The sequence below is a fragment of the Myotis nattereri genome (assembly GCF_964212035.1).
Source record: "Myotis nattereri genome assembly, chromosome: 5".
NCBI lineage: Eukaryota > Metazoa > Chordata > Mammalia > Chiroptera > Vespertilionidae > Myotis > Myotis nattereri.
In genome coordinates, this window is record NC_138080.1 from 19,699,457 (window position 1) to 19,720,417 (window position 20,961).

Here is a 20,961-nt window from a genome sequence, read left to right on the forward strand (position 1 = left end):
CCGCCCCCATGCCGAGATGCCGCTTCTGATTGGTAGTCTAACTAGGGCAGGTCAGTCCGCAGCTGCGATTGGCGGAGGTGCCCGTCGGTTGGCGCGCGGCTCCGCCCCCCGGGGAGAGACTTAAAGGGCCGGTTTGCTCAGCAGCAGCGGCGGTGGGATGCCCCCTCCTTGACCACCATTCCAGACCCGCGACGTCCCGCGTAGACGCGCCCGGCCCGACCCCGCGCCAACATGTAAACGGCTCCTGCAGGCAGACGCTGGCTTCTCCGCCCGGGACCCCTCCGCCCCGCCCCGGGCCCGGAGCCCTCGATGAGGTGAGCGGGGAGGGGGCCCTGGGAGGAGGACATTGAGGCCTCCGGGGCTTCCACTTCTGAGGGGGTGTCCACAAAGTCCGCGCTCGGGTGCTTAGGAAGTCGTGGAGCCCCCGTGGCCTTGACCCCGCCAAGGTGCTGATAGGCACTCGGGAGGTAGGGGCCTGGCATTAGGGAGGGGGGCTGCCGTGGCGCATCGGTGTTCCCCTCTGCAATCTGGCGTTGGGACCCGCCAGAGGTGGGGGTGCAGCCAGCTCCCCTTCCATCAGCAAGTATGGGTCACCCAGGGCCTGCCGCGGCGTGCGTGATCCCCGCGGCGCCAAGGATGGGAATGGGGGAGGGGTTGGTCCCATCTCCAGGCCCTAGAGACAATGGGGGTATGATGTGCCCATATCCCCCTTGAGTTATGTAACTGCCTGTGGTTGCCATGGACACGGGAGAGGTGGCCCAGGGAACAGGATGGAGACCTGGAAGCCCCCAGGCAGAACACTGCCTTCTCCATCTTCATCTCCACCATTAGGGGTTGTGTGTCAGCCCCCCAGAACCCAGTGCTGGAGCCTCAGCTTGTCCTTCTGTGAAACAGATCCAGCGCCCCATGGTCTTGGAGAGAGAAATGGACAAAGGCTCTGGAGCTCCGTCCCAAACCTTGTCCCCCGGGGCCTTACCTTTCAGGAGCCAGGTTTAGGGACTTGGGATTGGGGCATTTTTAGATGCCTTCAGAGACCCACAGAACATGCTAGCTCAGGACAGAGAGTTAATGAAAGAGTGCGTGTGTGAATGGATTAATGATTGGATAAATGAATGAATGGGCTTAGGAAACCATAACTGCTATGAATCTGAGCTGGGGGAGATCCTCTGGACTGGGCCATAATGCCTCCCCCCCCCACCCCCGAAGGTCCACCTGACTACACTACATTCCCTATAAATGCCTCTTGGGCCAGCCATAGCCAGGTCCTTCCTCTCTAGGATAGACCAGAATGGCCAACCACCAGCAGGCACTGACCAGACAGAACATCTTTCTTTTTTTAAAAAATATATTTGTATTGATTTCAGAGAGGAAGGGAGAGGGAGACAGAGATAGAAACATCAATGATGTGAGAGAACCATCAATTGGCTGCCTCCTGCACAACCCCCCACTAGGGATCAATCCCGCAACCTGGGCACGTGCCCTTGACCGGAATTGAACCCAGGACAGGACCCTTCAGTTCGCAGGCCGATGCTCTACCCACTGAGCCAAACCTAGCTGCTAGGGCTTTTTTCCCTTCTTTTCTTTTTTCTATTTTTTTAAATATTTTTATTGATTTCAGAGAGGAAGGGAGGAGAGAGAGAAACATCAATGATGAGAGAGAATCACTGATTGGCTGCCTCCTGCCTACCCCCCACTGGGGATTGAACTTGCAACCCCGACATGTGCCCTGACCAGGAATCCAACCGTGACCTCCTGGTTCATAGGTTGATGCTCAACCACTGAGCCATGCTGGCTGGGCCAGTCAGAACATCTTGGCCCTGATCCTCCATAAACTGGAGCCTCCAAGGGTGACTTCTGCTCCAGGTGTGGGAAGTGGATGCTGTGGGGGCCGCTTCCAGGGCCCCTGAGCTGTCTTCCCCACTCACAGGACACACCATGCTCACCGGGGTGACCGATGGGATCTTCTGCTGCCTACTGGGTGCACCACCCAATGCAGTGGGGCCACTGGAGAGCGTTGAGTCCAGCGATGGCTACACCTTCGTGGAGGTCAAGCCTGGCCGCGTGCTGCGGGTGAAGCACGCTGGGCCTGCTCCAGCTCCAACCCCACCTCCACCGCTACCTGATACAGCCCAGGGGGACCGGTCTGGCTTGGTCCGGTGCCAGCGCCGAATCACCGTGTACCGTAACGGGAGGTTACTGGTGGAGAACCTGGGCCGGGCACCAAGAGCTGACCTCCTGCTTGGGCAGAATGGCTCCGGGGAGCCTCCGGCCTCTCTAGAGGTGGAGCTGGCAGACCCGTCGGGCAGCGATGGCCGTTCGGGCCCAGCCGGTGCTGCAAGTGGCAGTGGCGGGCGACGGCGGCGAGCCCGGCGCCCCAAGAGGACCATCCACATTGACTGTGAGAAGCGGATCACCAGCTGCAAGGGCACACAGGCCGATGTGGTGCTCTTTTTCATCCATGGTGTTGGCGGCTCCCTGGCCATCTGGAAGGAGCAGCTGGACTTCTTTGTGCGCCTGGGCTATGAGGTGGTGGCTCCGGATCTGGCCGGTCATGGGGCCAGCTCGGCGCCCCAGGTGGCTGCAGCCTATACCTTCTATGCGCTGGCAGAGGACATGCGTGCCATCTTCAAGCGCTATGCCAAGAAGCGAAATGTGCTCATTGGGCATTCCTACGGGTGAGCCAACGCTGGGGGGGGGGGGTCGGGCGGGGGGCTGACAGAGACTGGACACCCCATCACAAAACACTGATTTTCCTCATTGAAAATCCCATTAACATCTGCAACAAGGCAGGGATCCCTACCACCAGTGCTATTGTTTAACATTGTTTCAAAGCAGTATTTCTCACTGTAGACATTTTCGGTCCAGTAATTCTTTTCTGTGAGGGGCTTTCATGTGCCCTGTAGGATGGTTAGCCGCATCTCTGACCTCTGCCCGCTAGATACCCCTGGCACGTGGTCTAGTGATGATCGTGACAAAAAATGTCTTCAGATGCTGCCAAAGTTCCCTGGTGGGCAGAATTATCCCTGGCTGAGAACCAATGTCTTCAACTAAGTTCAAAATTGCTTCCCCTGGAGAGCCCAAGGGCCCCAAGGAAGGGCTCATTGGAATCCCATAAATTCTCTTTACAAGGCAGTTTGCTGTAAGTCACTCTCCCTTGAAGGAGTGATAGATAATATCATCTAGCATTTAGATGAGAGTTCACTCTATGGAAGGCTCTGGGCCTGGGTGCCTGGTCACTGTCAAATGGTACCACTCCCTCCTTTATCCAGAAGGAAAGGCAGAATCCCATCAGCCAGCCAGGTTGAGAATAATTGTTTTAGTGGTTGTAGCCTATGCAATTAGACAAGAAAAAGAAATGTTACATAAACTTCTGAAAGAAAGGAAGCCAGGCTGGGAGGTAACAGCTCTTATTTGTTTATATGATCACAACCCCCAAAGTGGATGCTCATGCCAATTTCTCCAATTAAATGATCACTCGTCCGTGTGCTAGCTCCTGTGATCCCATAACAATGCTATGAGGTCAGCATAGTTACTTTGTCACAGGTGTGGAGATGGAGGCTCAGGGGTTAAGCATCCTGCCCAAGGGCGTTCAGTGAATCACTGGCACAGTCAGGTCCGCCCAACTTCTGCCGGTCCCATCATCCCTTTTTATAGTAGAGACGGGCAAACTTTTTCTTAAAGGGCCAGATAGTAAATATTTTAGGTTTGTGAATCATCCATCCGTCTCTGCTGTAACTTCACAACTCTACTGCCATAGCAGGAAAGCAGCCATAATTGTATACAAGCGGGGCGGCTGTGTTCCAATAAAATTTTACAAAATATTTTATAAATTTACAAAATTGTAAATTTAGTTTACAAAAACAAAGTGGTCATCCTTAGAAGGAATGAGGAGCTGACCTAGGAGGCTCATCAGGCAGACCCTTCCACCTTGCATAAGGCAGGCAGGTGTGGCACACCAGAGGGAAGGGATGTTTGTTTAATCAGGTTGCTTCCCAACAATTGGCAATAAGTAACTCTTACCCCTTTGGAGGTCATGGAAACTTGGGGATCTATGGAAAGTTCTAAGTTCTAATTCTTAAAAAAAAAATCTACCCTCAACACACACACACACCTCACAATTTCAGAACATTCAAATGCCCAACCCACCCCTCATCCCCACTCAATGTCCATGGGCCCTAGGGGGGAAATCTTGGCCTTCAGGACCTGCCTCTGGGTAAGGGTATACATTAACCCCCTCACTGTCTGCACCCTGCTGACCACCACCCTTCCACCCCCACCCACCCACTGGGCAGTGTCTCTTTCTGTACGTTCCTGGCGCACGAGTACCCAGACCTGGTGCATAAGGTCATCATGATCAACGGCGGGGGCCCCACGGCACTGGAGCCCAGCTTCTGCTCCATCTTCAACATGCCCACGTGCGTCCTGCACTGCCTGTCGCCCTGCCTGGCTTGGAGCTTCCTCAAGTGAGTGGACCCACTCCCCCACCCCCACCCCCACCCCCCCCCCCGTCCTGGCAGACCCCGGCCCCTCCCTGAGTTGTGTGGGAGGGGAAACCGGAATGGCTGGGGCTGGCGTGGGGGGACACCCTTGGTGGGCCAATGGCACAAGGACTCCAGCAGGGCGTCCCTACCACCAGGGCTGGCTTCGCCCGCCAAGGGGCCAAAGAGAAGCAGCTACTGAAGGAGGGCAATGCATTCAACGTGTCGTCCTTTGTGCTGCGAGCCATGATGAGTGGCCAGTACTGGCCCGAGGGCGACGAGGTCTATCACGCGGAGCTCACTGTGCCGGTCCTGCTGGTCCATGGCATGCATGACAAGTTTGTTCCGGTGGAAGAAGACCAGCGCATGGCTGAGGTAGGCGCTCAGCACGTTGGCCGCTGTACCCCCAAACCCCCTTGTGCAACCCAGGGAGACTCAGCCATGTTTTTCAGCCCCAGGGACACGGGAGCTTAGAGAGAGAAATCCAGAAAGTAGGGCTGCCCTGCCCAGCTATTAGGATTATGCGCTATCCCCCTGCACATAAAAAGGCGCTCTTTACGGCTGGGATTTGTATAACTGACCAGTGAGTGGGGTGGGCTACAAGATTCGGGGAGAGCAGGCCAGGAGGTCTTTAGATCAGAGGTTGCCAAAAAGGGGTCTTAGGATCCTTAGCACTTGGAATAGCTCTGGACCAGCAGTTCTTAGCCAGCGAGGATTCTGCTCCCTTCCCCCAGCCCCCTTGGATGAAAGTGCAGCAACGAGGTAGACTTCAGGAGGGCCTTCCCCATGCTGCAAGCCGTTGGTGGTTAGCAGGGAGCCAGAGCCGTCAGCTGTGTGTGCCCTGAGCCTTTGTCCCCTACAGATCCTGCTTCTGGCCTTCCTGAAGCTCATCGATGAAGGCAGCCACATGGTGATGCTGGAGTGTCCAGAGACAGTCAACACGCTGCTCCATGAATTTCTGCTCTGGGAGCCCGAGCCCCCGCCTAGTGCGCTGACTGTGCCTCCTGAGAAGAAGTAGCTGCTGGGCCAGCAGGGCCTTGAGGAAGAGCAGGAGCCTGCGCTGCTGGGTCTGCAGCCAGGATATCTGGGCAGGCCGTTAGCTCTGGTGGACGGGGTCAGCCTGGGGAGACGCCCCTTGGCTGGCTGGCTGGGCGTGGCATTCCAGGGAGCCGGGTGGACACTCAGGCTCCGCTTGCATCCTGTGGGGCCCAACCAAGGTGGGGCCCATCCTGCCCGTAGCAGGGACTCTCGCAGAGGATGACCTTGTACAGAAGCCCCCTGCCCATCAAAGCCAAGGCCATAGTCATGGTTGAGGCGACACCCACCCCATTGTCTTACATGTTAGCCATGCTTAATCCAGAGACCCTGAGGGGGGGGGGGTGCCCCATTACCCAAGACCCTCCACTCCCATTTCCTGGCGTTGGTAGCTTTTGTTGTCTAAGGGGGCAGGGATGGGGGGACTGGCACCACAGAATCTGCACATCTCAACCTGTAACTCAATAAAAAGAAGTGACAATCCAAGCCTCCGGACCTGTGCTGGCTGACCATAGGGCGGGGGGGTTCCCCTGAGCCTCAGTTTCCCCATCTGCAAATTGGGCTGATGCAGGTGCCTGCCCTTCCAGGATGGCTTCCCCAATTTCCCCTTCCTCCTCAGAACACCGGGTGCTCGGACAGTATTCCCAGAGCAGAAGGAAGAAAGTCAGGGGATGAGCTCCTTGTCGCTGTAGGGGAGGAAGAGGTCCATATGGAGGCTGAGGTGGGGGTCCCCGGATGTCGCATGGGATTAGAGGAGCCATAATGGAGTGCCAGCTGTATACAAGGCCCCGTGCTGAGCTCACTGAATCCCCTTCACCCTAAGTCACACAGCAAGTCACTGCCTCTTGCTGTCCCATTTTATCTTTCAACTTGGCCTTAGGGTGGCTTTTGTCATGAAGGTATTCATTCTGAAGCCACCAAATCATTTTCTGTCCAGCAGAAGGGTTTCCCTGCCCCGTGGCCATGCTCCTGTTCCTCTGTGTTTTATCCTAATGTTTGTATATCTAGGTACACTGGTGGTTTGTGAGGATGGCGGCAGGAGACAACTGCCCCCTTGGGTACTGCCGGTTGGGTCCTTCCCCCACTGGTTTATGCGCCACTTTAGTCCAGTGACTCTCACCAGGGGCACAGCTGTCCCTTGGGAAATTCTGGAGACAGTTGGACCACATCTGGGAGGTGGAGGGCGATAGTGACCCCTGGGGGGTGGAGCCCAGGGATGCCTCCCGGCACCTTGCAATGCACAGGACAGCCCGCACCCCGGAAGGAACTGGGCTCGAGTATCAGTGGAGCAGGGGCTGGGAAACTCCGTTAGATCAAGCCCATCTCTTTGGGGACTTTGGAGGCCTCTGGATTCTTTCCTAGCGACCTGTTTGCGAATTCCTGGGTAGATGACTCAGTTTTAATTGCTGTCACTTTATCAGGAGTCTTGGTGTTTGGGAAGCTGCTCAGCTCAGAGAGGTTTCTTCAGTTCCACTAGAATGGGGGAGCCCAGGCCCCCTCTGGAGGCTGGGAGGGAAGCGGGGGGGGGGGGTCGCATCATGGGCTCTAAAGTGGAGGAACCTAAGTGGGGAACCTCCGTCCAGGTTAGAGTCGGCCCTACAGAACTTGGTTAGCCGAAGCTGCAATGAGGAGGAGACAGTGAAGCCAATGAGGCAGCCGTTCCCCAAGTCCCTAAACGCACTGGACGGTCCGAAGAAACAACTTCTGGAAAACTTAAATGATCCCGCAGCACCACACCAGCGCCACAGCCTGGCATCTCACTGAAACTCTTTGCAAATGTGACTAATCTGCAATCAGAGCACCACCAGAACTTGGGGTTGCTGATCCCATTTTATGGTGGCAGAAACAGGCTCAGAGAAGCAATGCCAGGAAGCTGGCGTTGCACCGTGACCCCCAGGGATGGTGTCTTATACCCACAACCCACTAGCTCCCTAGCCCTGGCCTATCACCAGACACAGTTGGCACCTTGAGAACTCAGGGCACTGCCCTGACCCAGGAGACGTTCCACCTGGGTCACCTCTGGCTCAGCGCAGGGCTCTGAGTCACATCCGATCCCCACAATCCCCTGAGGCAGGACCTCACTGTCCCTACTGAGGAAACTGAGGCTCAGACAGACATGTGACTGGTCTGAGGTACCACATCTGGCAGCAGCAGGACCCAGCTCTTGAACTGGGTAGCTTCCCTTCATGTAGCCGAGGAAGCTCCCAGCCCACAGTGTGGGCCCCCTGTGCCTGGAAGATCCAAGTGGACTTTGTCTACACAGACAGGCCCACACTGCCAAAGCCCTGGCTCGTTCCAGAGTACCAAATGTTTCAAAGAACCATCTGGTCCACTTGTTCTCCTCCCATGATGGGGAGTTCACTACCTCCCCAGCAGTTCCATCTGTAACAGAGCCTTCTCTTAGCTTGAGGGGGAGGTCTTCCCTGCTTCTCATCCCGCCACCGCCCCCCCCCCCCAGCCTTCTAGAACCAGAGGTGGAGGGCTGCTTTCAGCACAGGGCAGCTGGAACATTCAAACACCCTGACCTCCACCCAGCCTGGATGGGCAATTTCCCAGTGCTCAGCCACAGGCCTGGATGTCTTGGGGTCGCAACTCTCGCTCACCCTCAGCCAGGAAGACACGGAGGGCACGATGCAACAAATGCACTCCCAAGCGGCGGCGGCGGCTGGGTGACCAGCTCGCCACCACTCCATAGCAGTGTCCTTGTTTCTGGTTGGTCAGTGTCCGGATCCCTGGAGAGATTGGGAGTGAGGTCACAGGGGTAGCCTCAGTGAATTCCAGGTAGAGAAATGTGACAGTGAACCTACTGTGTATTCCCCTTAAGCAGGTATAAACCCATGGAGCAAAATATGTGCATATGCAGGTATATCACTGGTGCTCAATAATTGCTCATTGAACAAATTAACAGCCCTGAGAGGGCAGGGGTGAGGGAATTGGTAGAGCAAGTGCCCTTCCTGTGAACCTTCCCCCCACAAGCCAGGCACCCACCTAGAGCCTCCACAAGACACGCCTCTCGAGTGTAAGCCTCCACAGCGACCACATGCTGGAAGCAATGCAGGGACACGACTCCACGCCCACTAGCCCAAATGTCCAAGATCTGGTGCACTTTGGGGCAGGCCTAGGGGGCCGGGGCAAGGTCAGGGGTCTGCCTCCCAATTCCCTCCTTCCTCTACCTGCCCACGGCCCGGCTGTCCCTGCCCTGACCCTGGTACTTGTCCTCATACCTGCTTTCCTGACCTCCCACGGTAGCCAAGGGCCTCCCAGAGGTGAACATAGGGCCGGGCCCGGGTTCCCTTGCCCACATAGAAGATGGCGTGGACGAAAGTCCGAAGGCATTCAGCTGGAGTTAGACGGCGGCTCGTGCTGGCAGGTTCTGAGTCGCCCTGGATGAAAAGGCTTGGCTCAATGAGGAAAAGGTGACAAGAGTAGCCCTAGAGAAACTCTCTAAGGTCACAGGGTATATACAACCCACATCCAGTGACCCACAGTTTATAAGGCAGCGCCCAAAGTCGTCAGCGGCTTGAATTAGTTCCAACTGCCTTTTCTAGATGAAGCTTAGGACCAGGGAGAGGGGCCAGTTCCCCTCTGAGGACCTGCAGTATGCAGGAACCAACCCCAGAACGCCCAGCTCCCACTTCGGAGTACCTGGGGTCCAGCAGCAGATACGTGAAACTGGACTTCACCACCCCCTCCCGCCACCTTCTGCTGGGATCCGGCTGCTCAAATTGCTGGACAAGGGCATCCTCATCTGCCCGGGCGTCTGGGATTCGGCCTGTCCTCAGGGCCTCAGTCAGCTCCGGGCTGTGCCCTGAAAAGTCTGGGCCTGGGAGGGGAAACTGAGTCAAGAGAGACGGAGGAAGGGGTGGTTCCCAGAGATGAAGAGAGAAGTGGCACGGAGAGCCGGGCGTCTCCGGGTGCCCGGAAGGGACTAACCAGGAGCAGCCTGGGCTTCTGCGAGTCGTCGGAGGTAACGTGGACGGGTGAAGGGCGTGACGGGGCCTGGGCTCTCACCCAGAGCCCGGAGCCTCTGCAGCAGTTCCAGGTCAGACATGACTGGCAGACACCCACCAGAGGGCCCTGGGTCCCTGCCCCCTGTGGGATGCACCTCGTCCTCCGTCAGCCAGAGGGCGCCCCCCTCACTGTCCAGGGACGATCGGTCATCTGTGAGGAAGTGGAAGTCGAGGGGTCCAGGCAGCGGCTGCGGAGGGGGGCTGTGGGCTGGGCTCCTCTCTGGGAGGGACGTGTGGGAGGGCGAGGTCAGAGTCAGGGCCTGGAGGAGGGCTTTTAATTCGGCCTCCTTGTCCGTCATGATGACTCCATGTTCCGGCTGCGGGGTGTCCGGAGACTTTAGCCTCCTCTGGGATGGTCGGAGATGAGGCAGGAGTTGCTGCCTGGGCAATGGCCCAGCCCCGGGGCATGTATGCGGGGCTGGGTCCTGGGATCCAGAAGCCTCCACGGCTGTGACGAAGGAGGCATCTGAGCTGCAGTCCCAGCACCCAGGGGAGGACTCCAAGCCACCATCCTTGTCAACTTCAGGGCAGGCGAGGAGGCTGGAGGGTCCAGGGCTAGCCTCCAGGCCCCTGTCCCTGCTGTCCCTGCTGCCCAGGCCTGTGGAGTCCAGCATCACACTGGGAGGTCCAGAGGGGCTGGCATCCAGCCCCTTTCCCTTGAGGGCTGAGCCTGCAGCAGAGGATGAGGGTTGGGGTCAGAGAGCAGGTGTTAGGGGGGTGGGGGGGGGAGCCAGAGATGGGAGTTGGATCAGCAACAGGTGGCTGGAGTCAAAGGGAAAAGAGAATGAGTGAAGGCAGTGAGAGCTGACCAGAGACACTGGACGTGAGACAGTCAGGACCAGCGGGACCCGGTGGAAATCAGAGACACGATCAGCTGGTCCCTAGGCCAAGCCGCTGTCTCCGCACAGGCCTCACTCACCGCTGGGCTCAGGCTCCGGCTCCTGGGTCTCTAACCGGGTCCGGGCAGGGGTCCTACTCAGCTTTGGGAGCTCCCTGAGGACGCGCACACAGTCCTGGTGCCCCTGCTGTTCTGCCAGGTCCAGTGGCCGGAGTCCATCCTGCGGGGGGCGCGATCACCAGGGGGCACCCAAGCCCTCTTTCCCCGCTTCCTCCCGCTCTCCAGGTCGGCCCCTCCGCTCCGCCAGCGCCCCTCACCTGGTCGAGCAGCCGGGGGTCGGCTCCCTGGCTCAGCAGCAGCTCCAGGCTGCGGCTACAGCCCCAGGCGGCGGCCACGTGCAGCGGTGTCAGCGCCTCTGCCGATCTGGGGCAGGAGCCGAGGAGTGTCCTCGGACTCTGTCCCCCATCTCCACCCTCCAGCCCGAGACACCCTCGGAACCTAGATCCTACGCCCTTGGCCTGGGACTCCAATCTCTGCTCTCTGACCCTAGAGATTCCACCCCTGGACCCGAAACTTCGATCCCCATTTTGGCCCGAGCCCAACCCTATCCCTCACCCTCATTCTGGGACCCTCCCCTCGCCCTTGGGCTCTCAGGATCCCTCCCCTAGTTCCACAAGCTCCTCCCTGGGTGCCGAATCCCCACCCTTGGAAAGTGGGATGCACTCTCCAGGACTCCGAGGCCACGCCTTCCAGCTGGGGAGACCCCGCCTTCCTACTGGGGAGCCCCCTTCCCTACGCCGAAGGCCCGGCTCAGAGCCCAGACCCGCCTCACCGCACGTTGGGGTTCCCGCCTCGACACAGCAGAGCCTTGAGGCAGCGCAGAGCGCGTGGGTGCCGGGCTCCCGCCGCCAGGTGGACAGCTGCCGCGCCGTCCGCCAGCACCAGGTTGGGGTCCGCGCCACGGCGCAGCAGCTCCTCCACAGCCCTGCGATCAGGGGGTCAGAGTGGACCGCCACCCTCGCCCCCCTGCCCCGGTCCGCCCGCCCCGGCCCCGTCCTCACTGCGGCTCCTCCTCCTGCAGCGCTGCCCGCAGCCGCCAAGCCAGCTCCGCCGCGGCGCCCATGCCCGCGCGGTCCCCAGCCCGTGGCCCAGCCTGACAGTTTCAAACTTCCCGCGGTGACCTTGTGCGCACGCGCCGCCCCGCCCCGGGCTCTGGTCTCAGCACCCGGGTGTCCCGGAGGGTACCCAGCCCGGCCGCCCGCGCCGCACCTGCCCGGCACACTTTGGGATTCGAGCTTCAGTGCCCACTCAGGTCCGCGACCTCGAGCGGTGCTCGGGTAGAGCCTGGGCGGGTGGAGGCCGCCGCGTGTGCCATTTTCTGGCCTCAAAACGCGGACACATCCTGCGGAAGGCGGCGGAGCTACGACCCGGTGACTTGGAGGTGCCCACGGCCGGCCGAAGAGGCCTCCATTAGCGCGCAAATTTAATTATCAGCTCCCGCCTCTAGCTCTGCTCGCCTGTCTGCAGTCTCGGGGAGCCAGAAGGCCGTGCCTTTGGGGCTCGGGGCCCTGGGCTTTAGTGCTCCCATCTGCAAAATGGGAGAGTCCCTTCCAGGCCGGTGTGATGTTGCGCCAGTGCTTCAGCACAGGGTCCGGGCACACGGGTGCCCAATACATGCTATGGGAAGGAAAGCTGTTGCTCAATAAGGCCATTTCAATTTTACATGGAACTGAGAACCTACCTGGTAAACTTCTCTCACTGTTGCTCATTATCCAGACAGATAGTTGAGTAGTGGCCCTGTTGTGCCTGTCTTGTCTCCCTTTTGGGGAGCATCCACGCTATTTCCTGGGACCTGTAGTCCTCCCCTTCTCAGGAGAGGCTTGATTCAGGCCTGAACAATCTGAACATCCCAGAGCTCTGGCCCATGAACCAGGCAAGGCCAGCAGGAGGGGGGTTGGGCAGTGGTCACAACTGTCAACCAATCGTCATGGTGCCAAGTCAATGCCAACAGAAATCCCCAATGTAGGGTGCAGTGAAAGAAGATACTTTATTCAGAGCAAACACCTCAAAATAGAACAACACAGCCCTCTGGCAAATTGTTTCAGCTCCAGCCAAGGAATCAGTCTTTGGTGGAAAAGGAACAAGCATTGCCCAGCCATAATGGAACTTATATAGGGAAGCCCCAGCCCCTGACCCTTAATTAGCCTGTTCTCATGCAAATTAGTACCCCAAATCATCAGTTTGATTGGCCCAAAAAGCACTAAGGAGTGGAGCCATTCTGATTCATCAAAGACGCTAACAGAGCTAAGAACCAGGAGGTCACAGTTCAATTCCCCATCAAGGCATATGCCTGGGTTGTGGGCTCGATCCCCAGTGTGGGGCATGCAGGAGGCAGCCAATTAGTGATTCTCATCATTGATGTTTCTATTTCTCCCTCTCTGAAATCAATAAAAAATATATATTTATATATTTTTTAAAGATGCTAACAGAGACTATAGTTCCTCAGCTCCGATTGGACAAAGGGGTTATCTCCATCCTGTTGGTTGAAATATGATTCCAGGAATTCCTTTATATGAATTGGCTCATCCAACAGAATACAATGCTGGCAGGCAGGCATTTCAGTGCAGAAGGCAGGTAGTTTTTCTCTCTGAAGCTGGGTTTGTGTGAGAGGCAAAGGTTCCTGGGCTTCTTTTGTTTTTTAACATGAGACCAATTAGCCCCCAGGAGCCCCTTTTGGTAGGTATTTTTCCGCCCCCCGGCAATGTCTGAACAGCTGGATGTAGGCAAGCCTGAAGCTGCACCTTGGCTTATCTGCCAGAACCAAGCGATTCCCCTTGCTGTTCATTGGGTGGGTTTTCTGTCACCTTCAACCAAGATCCTAATTAACACAAGGCGACTGGTGTGGACCTCAGTTAGAGATTTCTCAGGTTTTATTCTGGTGACAAAAATCACACAGGGAAGAACACATTACAATTGGCAAACTGGGGACTGAAATATGGACTGGGAATCATGGGTGTCCACAGTCCTGGGTTGCTTCCTGGAATAACGGGTTTCCTTCCAGGGCTCTGAAGTAACCAAGTGCTTCCTTGAAGTCCCCCAGGGGTCCCAGAACCAGCACTCTAGGCAAAGGGTTTCGTGGTACCAGGTTGGACGCACAGGGAAGCTTCAGACAGTGGCCTCAACCTCAGTGGCTTCCTCCTCCTCCTCCAGCAGGCTGTAGGAGGCATGGCTCTGGCAGGGCCGTTGCAACGGGTGAGCCAGCAGCTTAGCCATACAGTTGTGCAGCTCCAGGGCTGGCCCGGCCAGTGCCACCTCATACTTGTAGCTGGTGCCCTTGGTATCCAGGCTGCCCATGAAGGCAAACATGTCCTGTGGGGCCAGGGAGGGGCTCTTCAAGCAAGGGCTCCCTGCCAGGCCTTCCTTGCCCTGGGAGGGTTTCCCAGAGGAGGCACCAGGGGTAGGTGCTGAAGGGTGAAGAGTTTTCCAGGCAGAAAACATTCCTGCCTTCAGCAAACACTCCCTGCTCCCCGCCCCGTGTTAGGGACACCAACAGGTCTCAGCCTTGGAGCCTCCAGATTGGAGTCAGTTGGAGGCTCCAAGGGGGGCTAGTAAACTACCCCCCGTCCCCATGCTGATCTTCCTTGAGGGGCAGGGAAGGCTTCCCTCAGTAGACACTTTTGGTTTAAATTTTGAGGTATGAGTAGGAGCTGGCCTCAACCCCCCCTGTTCAGCTGGGTAAACTGAGGCTCAGAGAGGTAAGTGGCCCACTTGAAGCCCCACAGCTAGTTCAGGGCTGGGAGGTGAATGACCAGCAGAGTCTGGGTAGGCAGGGAGGGAAGGATGCTCCAAGAAGAGGGCACAGCCAAGGCAAAAGCAGGGAGAGAGAAGCTGGCCCCCGTCCCAACAGGCCCCCTGAGCTCCCAGCAGACCACGTGGAAATGGTTGTCAAATGACCGAATGACCAGGAGCCAGAAGTTGGGATCCCCGAGACCCAGGGTAGATGGGTTCTAAGACGTCCCATCTACACCCACCTGCCGCCCACACCTGCCATGGCCTCACCTTCCAGCTCATCTCCTCCTCCTTCTCGTCGGTGCCATTGTGGATGTAAACAACATCAAAGAAGAAATATGGGCACTGGAACATTTTCTGCAGGTGAAGAACACCAGCCTTTGAGACTCAGTCACCCTGTGCCCCATGACAATTCCCCAGCGTCTGCCTCAGACTCTGGGAACCTGCCAGCAGGTGCCCCAGTCCTGTGTTCAGGAAATCCCTCCTAGTGTCTCACCACCCTCTCCCAGGCCTCAGTCACCTTCATGGGCTCAGTCAGGGAGAACTGGGGCTGGCAGGGTGGACGGCTGTAGACAAGGATGGTACGGACCACATATGGGGGTGGGATCGTCTGCACATTCTCCGTGACTGGCAGCTCCGTCTTCTGTTGACTGCACAGTAAGGGGACAGATGAGAACAACTCTGGGGGTCCCTCCCTTTATCACCTTTGGAGAGCCAGCTCCTTGCTGGGCATGCAGGGCCCCCCCTGTCCCCTCCCCAGTTTACTGCTGTCTTTAAGCCTTCCCACATGCTGTTCTCTCTGCCCAGAGCATCTCCCCAGCCTTACCCTCTGCCTGACCTCTTCTGTTTTGCTAAACCCAAAGCTGAGGCCTGCTCCGCCCACCCTGAGTGTCCCCTATCACATGGAGTTGGCCCTGCCCTACCAGGCCAGGAACTCTTAGGAAGGGACTTAATCTTTTATCTAAATCAAGACACATTTCCCTACTTGGCCACAACTGGATCTCATGAGCAGATGGCACTAGGCAGAGGGCAAGGTCCTTCCTATGTAAAAAACAAATCTGGTCCTTCACAGGAAAAAAGCCAACTTCCTCATAGAAAAACCGGTAAAGGGGACAAATAGACAAATCACTACAGGAATGCCAAACGGCTTTAAAATGAATGAAAAAAAAGCTCAAAGAAAAGCACTATCACACAAGCAGAGCTTTCAGCAGCATGGTCAGTCCTGGTGCCAGGGGAAATAAACGGTTAATTTCTGAGGCAGTACTTTGGCAATGTCTAGCAAAATAATCCCCCCTTAATCAAGTATGTCCTCTACTGTGAATTTACCTCGTGGGTTCACTTGCAAAATTTGCTGAGATGTTTGTACCAAGTTAATTAAAGGCAACACAAGCTCTGTGCCCAGCATCAGGGGCTGGTGAAAATGGAGATTAGAATAGTAGGGTCCACAAACTAAGAATGGGTTTATATTTTTAAATACCTGGAGGGGGGAAAATCAAATTAATATTTTATGACATGTGGAAATGACATGAAATTCAGTGCTTATCAAAATATTATTGACACACTAGAGGCCGTGCACCGGTGGGGTCCCTTGGCCTGGCCTGTGGGGATCAAGCCGAAACCGGCTCTCCGACATCCCCCAACAGGTCCCGGATTGCGAGGGCGGGTCTCGGATGACACATCCCAGAACTGGGCTGCTTCCTCTCTGGTTCAGGGTGCATCACCCGAGAACCACAGCTGCCAAGTCACGCAGCTCAGCAGCTCCTGCGTTAAGAGTCTGCCCCCTGGTGGTCAGTGTGCATTATAGCTACTGGCCTGTCCACCAGTTGCTTAGGCTTTTATATATAGAGATGGCCACGCCCACTGTGTCCATAGAGTTTGTGGTTGCCTTTGGATTCCTAAGGCAGAGTCAGTTGTTATGATCTGCAAAGCCAAACACATTTACTATCTGGCTTTTTATAGGAAGAATATGCAGCCTCCTGGGCTAAAACATTGGTGTGGAGGGCCATGGGCCACCATAGGACTAATACAGAGGGTGAGATACGGGGAAGGAAGGACTTACATGAGGCTGAAGAGACCTTCCATATCTGGTGGGGATGCTAAGAACACAGGCGGCAGAGCACGGGTGGGAAGGGTGCATGACTTCCCTCATCCTGATGCCAAAGGACCCCAGGTGCCTCAGAACCTGGGGCCAGGTACCTCTGTGCAGGAAACTGTGTGTGATCGCAGCCCCGTGGCCTGAGCCTGTTTCCCTCAGCAGAGATCACAGACGAGGGGGCTGACATCGGATGCCCTGAAGACCATTGGTGATTCAAAATTCCCCTTTCTCTCAGGCCAGGGCCACGCTCCTTACGAAGAGCTATGGGTGTTCCTGTTCCCCTCCTCCCAACTCTCACACGTTTTCTAACTCACAGGGATGATATTTTATCTAAGTTTTGAGCTGCATGTGAGCCTTTCATGTTCAAATTAGCATAAAATGTGATGAAGTGCCCTAGCTGGTTTGGCTTAGTGGACAGAGTGACAGCCTACAGACTGAAGGGTCCCGGGTTCGGTTCCAGTCAAGGGCACATGCCCAGGTTGCAGGCTCAATCCCCAGTAAGGGGCATGCAGGAGGCAGCCAATCAATGATTCTCTCTCATCATTGATGTTTCTACCTCTCTCCCTTTCCCTTCCTCTCTGAAATCAATAAAAACATGTATTTTTTTAAAAATGTGATATAGTGGTGACTGTGACTTTTCAGTCACATATTGGCATTTTTTGAGCAAATGGCACCAAATGTATAATTGGCCCTGCATGGAGTGCTCCCCGTGGGCACAGTTTTGACATCCAGAGTCCAAATCAGCTGGTTTTGCTTCTGTGTTACGACTTTACCTCGACAGGGACCCATGGGGTAAGAGGTAGCCTGCCTCCCATTTTACAGATGAAGAAACTGAGAGCCTGGGGAGCATTTGAGGTTTTGCTTCCTGGCAATGTCATCAGTTTGGCTCAAATAAACTCTCTTTTCTTAATCCTCACCCGAGGATATTTTTCCATTGATTTTAGAGAGAGTGGAAGAGAGAGGGAGACAGAGAGAAACATTAGTGAGAGAGAAACACATTGATTGGTTGCCTCCTGCACTTGCCCTGACCAGGGCCCCGGCCAGGGAGGAGCCTGCAACCAAGGTACTCGCCCTTGACTGGAATCAAACCCAGGACCCTTTGGTCTACAGACTGATGCTCTATCCACTGAGCCAAACTGGCTAGGGCTCTCTTTCTTTTTAAAATCCTCACCCAAGAAGTGAGGATATTTTTGATTTTAGAGAGTGGAAGGGAGGGGGGATGAGGAGGTGGGTGGGTGGGGAGAAAAACATTGACGTGCCACAGACACATCGATTGGTTGCTTCCCATGTGTGCCCCGACCAGGGGTGGGGATCGGAACTGCAACCCAGGTACATGCTCTTGACTGGAATCTAACCCACAACCCTCTAGTGTGCAGGCCGACGCTCTAACCACTGAGCACACTGGCCAAGGCTCAAAAGAAACTGAAAGCCAGAGAGGTGACTGGCCCAAGCCTGCTGCAGCAGAGCTGAGATCTGGACCTGATCCAATGTAAGTTGGCTCCCTCCAAGCTCAGGCTTCCTGGGTTCTGGGTACAAGACAGGCCAGCCTCCCACGCCGCCCCCTGCCCCCTGAGGTGCCTCTGCCTGGAAGGATACTGAAATTGGAGCAGGAGGCCGTCTCTAGGTCGTAGAGGCAGCTGCAGAGCTCACGGGGGTCGGAGGTCAGTCCAGACAGCTGTGGGGAAACACAGGCCTCAGCAAAGTGCTCTCTGCCCCCAGGGGGTCCCAGAGCACCCAGCCTCATCCCTACCCCCAGGGGACCCCAGGGTGCCCCAGCCTCACCCAGGCGGTGTCATCGTTCACCACCACCAGTGCAAACTCATGGCTTTTGTCAATCTTGTGTTTTGTCCGCACAAACATCTCAATCATCTTCTGGGAGACATTGAGAGCGTTGGTTTTGGAGCTGGAGAGGGACAGATGATGAGGGGGGTGGTTAAGGAGAGCCAGGCATATCCCCTCACCTGTCCATCCTGGGGAACCTTCCACCAGCCCTACAAGGAGGCCCTGGCCCACGTCACACAGTGTGTCTGGGGGGGACGGCGGGGGGGAGACACATGCTTGTCTTCAGTATCTCCCAGAGCGTCTCAGACCCTCTCCAGGTTCTGTTGCTCAACCCCACAGAGCCCTGCCTGCTCAGGGCAAGGGCTTTGGGGTCAGCTAAGCATGAGTCTGAATTCTTGCTCCACCTACTTGCTATGGTCTTAGGCAAGTTACTCTGCTTCTCTGAGTTTCCAAGTCACTGCTATGATATTGATTTTAGAGAGTAGAAGGGAGAGAGTAGAAGGGAGGGGGGAGGAGGGGAGAGAGAGGAGGGAGAAAAACACTGATGTGCCACAGACACACTGACTGGTTGCTTGACACCTCTCACATGCTTGGAACAGAGCCTGAGGGGCCACCGCTGTGCCATTACCAGTTACTGTCGCTATGCTCTGACCCCGCCAGGCCCCGAGCCAGACCGCAATGGTGTGAGTCGGAGGAGGAGAGCCCTGTGTTTTTCAGGCTGGGCCCCTCCAAGTTGTAGCTACACATTCAAGCCCTCAAATGTCCCTCTCACCCGTTGAATGACTCCAATTTTGGCAGTGACATTTCCTCCGACAGGTCCAGGCAGATGATCTGCAATGAAGGTGGAGGGTGGTGAAGGCACTGTGACTGGCCGCCCCTGGTGCCTGGATGTTAACACCAGCCCCCACAGGCCTGGCCTTCTTTAAGCAGACCCGTCTGAAAGGTGGTAAGATGACCCCCAGTTCCCAGCCAAGCTATCCACTGTGGAAGTGGGTGGCTCAGGGGAAGGAGCGCTGGACTAGGAGTCCAGGTTAATAAGTGAGTAAGCAAACAAGAGAATACATGACACAGAAACAAGGAAATAAAGGGTATAGTGGGTTGAACTGTGGCCCCCAGAAGATATGTTTGCCTAGAACCTCAGATGTGACTTTACTTAGAATTAGAGACCTTGATGATGTAATTAAAATAAAGAAATTGAAAGAAGATCATCTGATCCGGTGACAAGTATTCTTATGACAGACAGGAGAGGAGACACAAAGACAGAAAGGGGAGGGCCATGTGAAAACATACAGAGATGGGAGTGATCAGCCACAGCCAAGGATGCCTGGAGCCCCCAAAGCTGAACAAGTAAGGAAAGACCCTCCCCTAGAGCCTCCGGAGAAAATGGGGTCCCTGCCAACATCTTGATTTCAGACTTCTGGTTTCCAGGACTGTCACGAGAATAAATTTGTTTTTTTCAGCCCCCCAGCTCACTGTAATTTGTTGCAGCAGCCCCAGGAAACTAATACAAAAGGGCTGTTTGCAGAGTGAATCCCAAAAGGCGAGAATGTCAGCCCAAGGTTCCCCAAAGCCTCAGAGCTTACGGCCAAATTCCCACTTACCACTTTCTCTGGACAGTTGACCCTTGGTGTCCGCACCTGGACCTCAGGGGCTGGTGGGGGCACCTGCCAGGGCTTGGGGCCAGCTCCCAGAGCGTTCGAGGTCCCATCATCCGCACTGGCAGCCTCGCCCTCACCCTCACTTCGGCTTCCCACACTGGTCTGGGCCCCCAATGCCCGGTCCTCAGCCCCCTCAGGGTTGGAGCGTGTACGGGGCCTTGGCTCCACTGACTGCTCTTCCTCCTCCTCCTCCTCTTCTTCCTCGGTGGGGCTGCTGGGCTCTGCCACCTCCATGGCTCCTGAGTGGCTGGATGAAGCAGGGATGGGGGAAGCCAGAATTCTGCCCTTAGGAATTTCAGAAACATTTGGTTACCCAGAAGGATAGGGCACTTGCTGCTTACCGACGATGAGTCACTTCTCTCAGGTCCTCAGTTTCCTCATCTGTAGAATGGGTGCCTTTACACTTATCAGCCAAGCATCCCCTCTAACTTAAGGTAACAGCCTCCATGCTCACTTCTATAGTGAAAACAACTACAAAGCCAGTGAACACAACGAGCTACTGTGAATGGCTCAGGAATGGGGACATGGCCCAATACAGGCCAGCGAGGGGCAGCTCTGAGGCTTACAACACTGCCATTAGGGGAGAGGGGCTCCTTGGAGTTGCAGAGCTTGGGAGCTACAAGGAGAGAGTTGCTAGGAGCCTCGTTAGCCTCCAAGAGAGGAAAGAGCCGACGGGAGTGATGCTCACCCAGAGAACAGCGGGCAGAGTTCTGAGCACCTGGAGGCCGTCTATACGCCACTAATTCCCCTTTCTTGCTTCAGATAGATTGAGTTGGGTTTTCTGTAACCTGGAACTGAAAATGTCTTGGTAAATAAAGGAATCATAACCTCTAGGATTCTCCCCCGTGGACGCTGGGCTGCCGAGGGGGGTGTCTGTACATGGAGGTGTCTGCACAAGCGAGGGGCGGGATCTGGGTGCCACAGGTCCGTTTGAGGAAAGACAGGACGCCAGTGGGACAGCCTGCCTGTCTGGGCAATGGGCGCGGGCTGCCCGGGATGGTCCCTGAGCGCCCCGCAGCCCCGCAACCTCCAAGGATCTAGCTGTAGAAGAGGGGTGGAGGCTAGGCTGCGGGAGAAACCAGAGCTGAGAACGGAAGCTTCCAAGGAGGCAAGGGGCTAGGTCCCGAGGGCTACGGGAGCGACGCCTCGAGGGACGAGCCCCACACGCTTTCAACACCCGCCTCTGCTCACCGTAGCCTCAGCCTCCCTCCGACTGGGCTGCCGACTCGCTAGGAAGCCGCCATCTTCGCAGCCGGACGTGGTGCGGCGCGGCCGC

General features: G+C 56.2%; 3 protein-coding genes across 7 annotated transcripts; 1 reads left to right on the forward strand and 2 right to left on the reverse strand.

Annotated features, from left to right (window-relative positions):
- The first annotated feature begins 110 nt into the window (after positions 1 to 110).
- On the forward strand, positions 111 to 5,992 carry ABHD8 (abhydrolase domain containing 8). The gene is made up of 5 exons (XM_081092436.1): positions 111 to 314; positions 1,928 to 2,675; positions 4,293 to 4,463; positions 4,637 to 4,853; positions 5,341 to 5,992. Exons 2-5 carry the CDS (start codon positions 1,936 to 1,938, stop codon positions 5,494 to 5,496), a joined length of 1,284 nt encoding a protein of 427 aa, XP_080948562.1. The 5' UTR covers positions 111 to 314; positions 1,928 to 1,935; the 3' UTR covers positions 5,497 to 5,992.
- A 2,080-nt stretch (positions 5,993 to 8,072) lies between these two features.
- Positions 8,073 to 11,566, reverse strand: ANKLE1 (ankyrin repeat and LEM domain containing 1; the record flags this gene model as incomplete). The annotated part of the gene is given in 10 exon segments (XM_081092437.1): positions 8,073 to 8,245; positions 8,502 to 8,631; positions 8,738 to 8,865; positions 8,868 to 8,896; positions 9,159 to 9,336; positions 9,447 to 10,193; positions 10,443 to 10,581; positions 10,679 to 10,784; positions 11,194 to 11,346; positions 11,423 to 11,566. Coding segments are annotated over 10 exon segments (1,845 nt in total). The 5' UTR covers positions 11,485 to 11,566.
- Positions 11,567 to 13,273: 1,707 nt separating this feature from the next.
- BABAM1 (BRISC and BRCA1 A complex member 1) lies at positions 13,274 to 20,961 on the reverse strand. 5 transcript variants are annotated; one of them, XM_081092456.1, is made up of 10 exons: positions 20,877 to 20,961; positions 20,374 to 20,479; positions 19,629 to 19,965; positions 18,800 to 18,858; positions 18,028 to 18,148; positions 17,842 to 17,920; positions 16,210 to 16,234; positions 14,671 to 14,800; positions 14,421 to 14,507; positions 13,274 to 13,730 (listed from the first exon to the last, which is right to left on the reverse strand). In XM_081092456.1, the coding sequence occupies exons 3-10, from the start codon at positions 19,917 to 19,919 to the stop codon at positions 13,527 to 13,529; spliced, it is 996 nt and encodes a 331-aa protein (XP_080948582.1). In that variant the 5' UTR covers positions 19,920 to 19,965; positions 20,374 to 20,479; positions 20,877 to 20,961; the 3' UTR covers positions 13,274 to 13,526. The 5 variants fall into 5 exon arrangements, with proteins under 5 accessions (XP_080948582.1, XP_080948581.1, XP_080948584.1 ...); XM_081092455.1 differs by having other exon boundaries at positions 19,629 to 19,970; XM_081092458.1 differs by having other exon boundaries at positions 20,374 to 20,473; positions 20,877 to 20,945.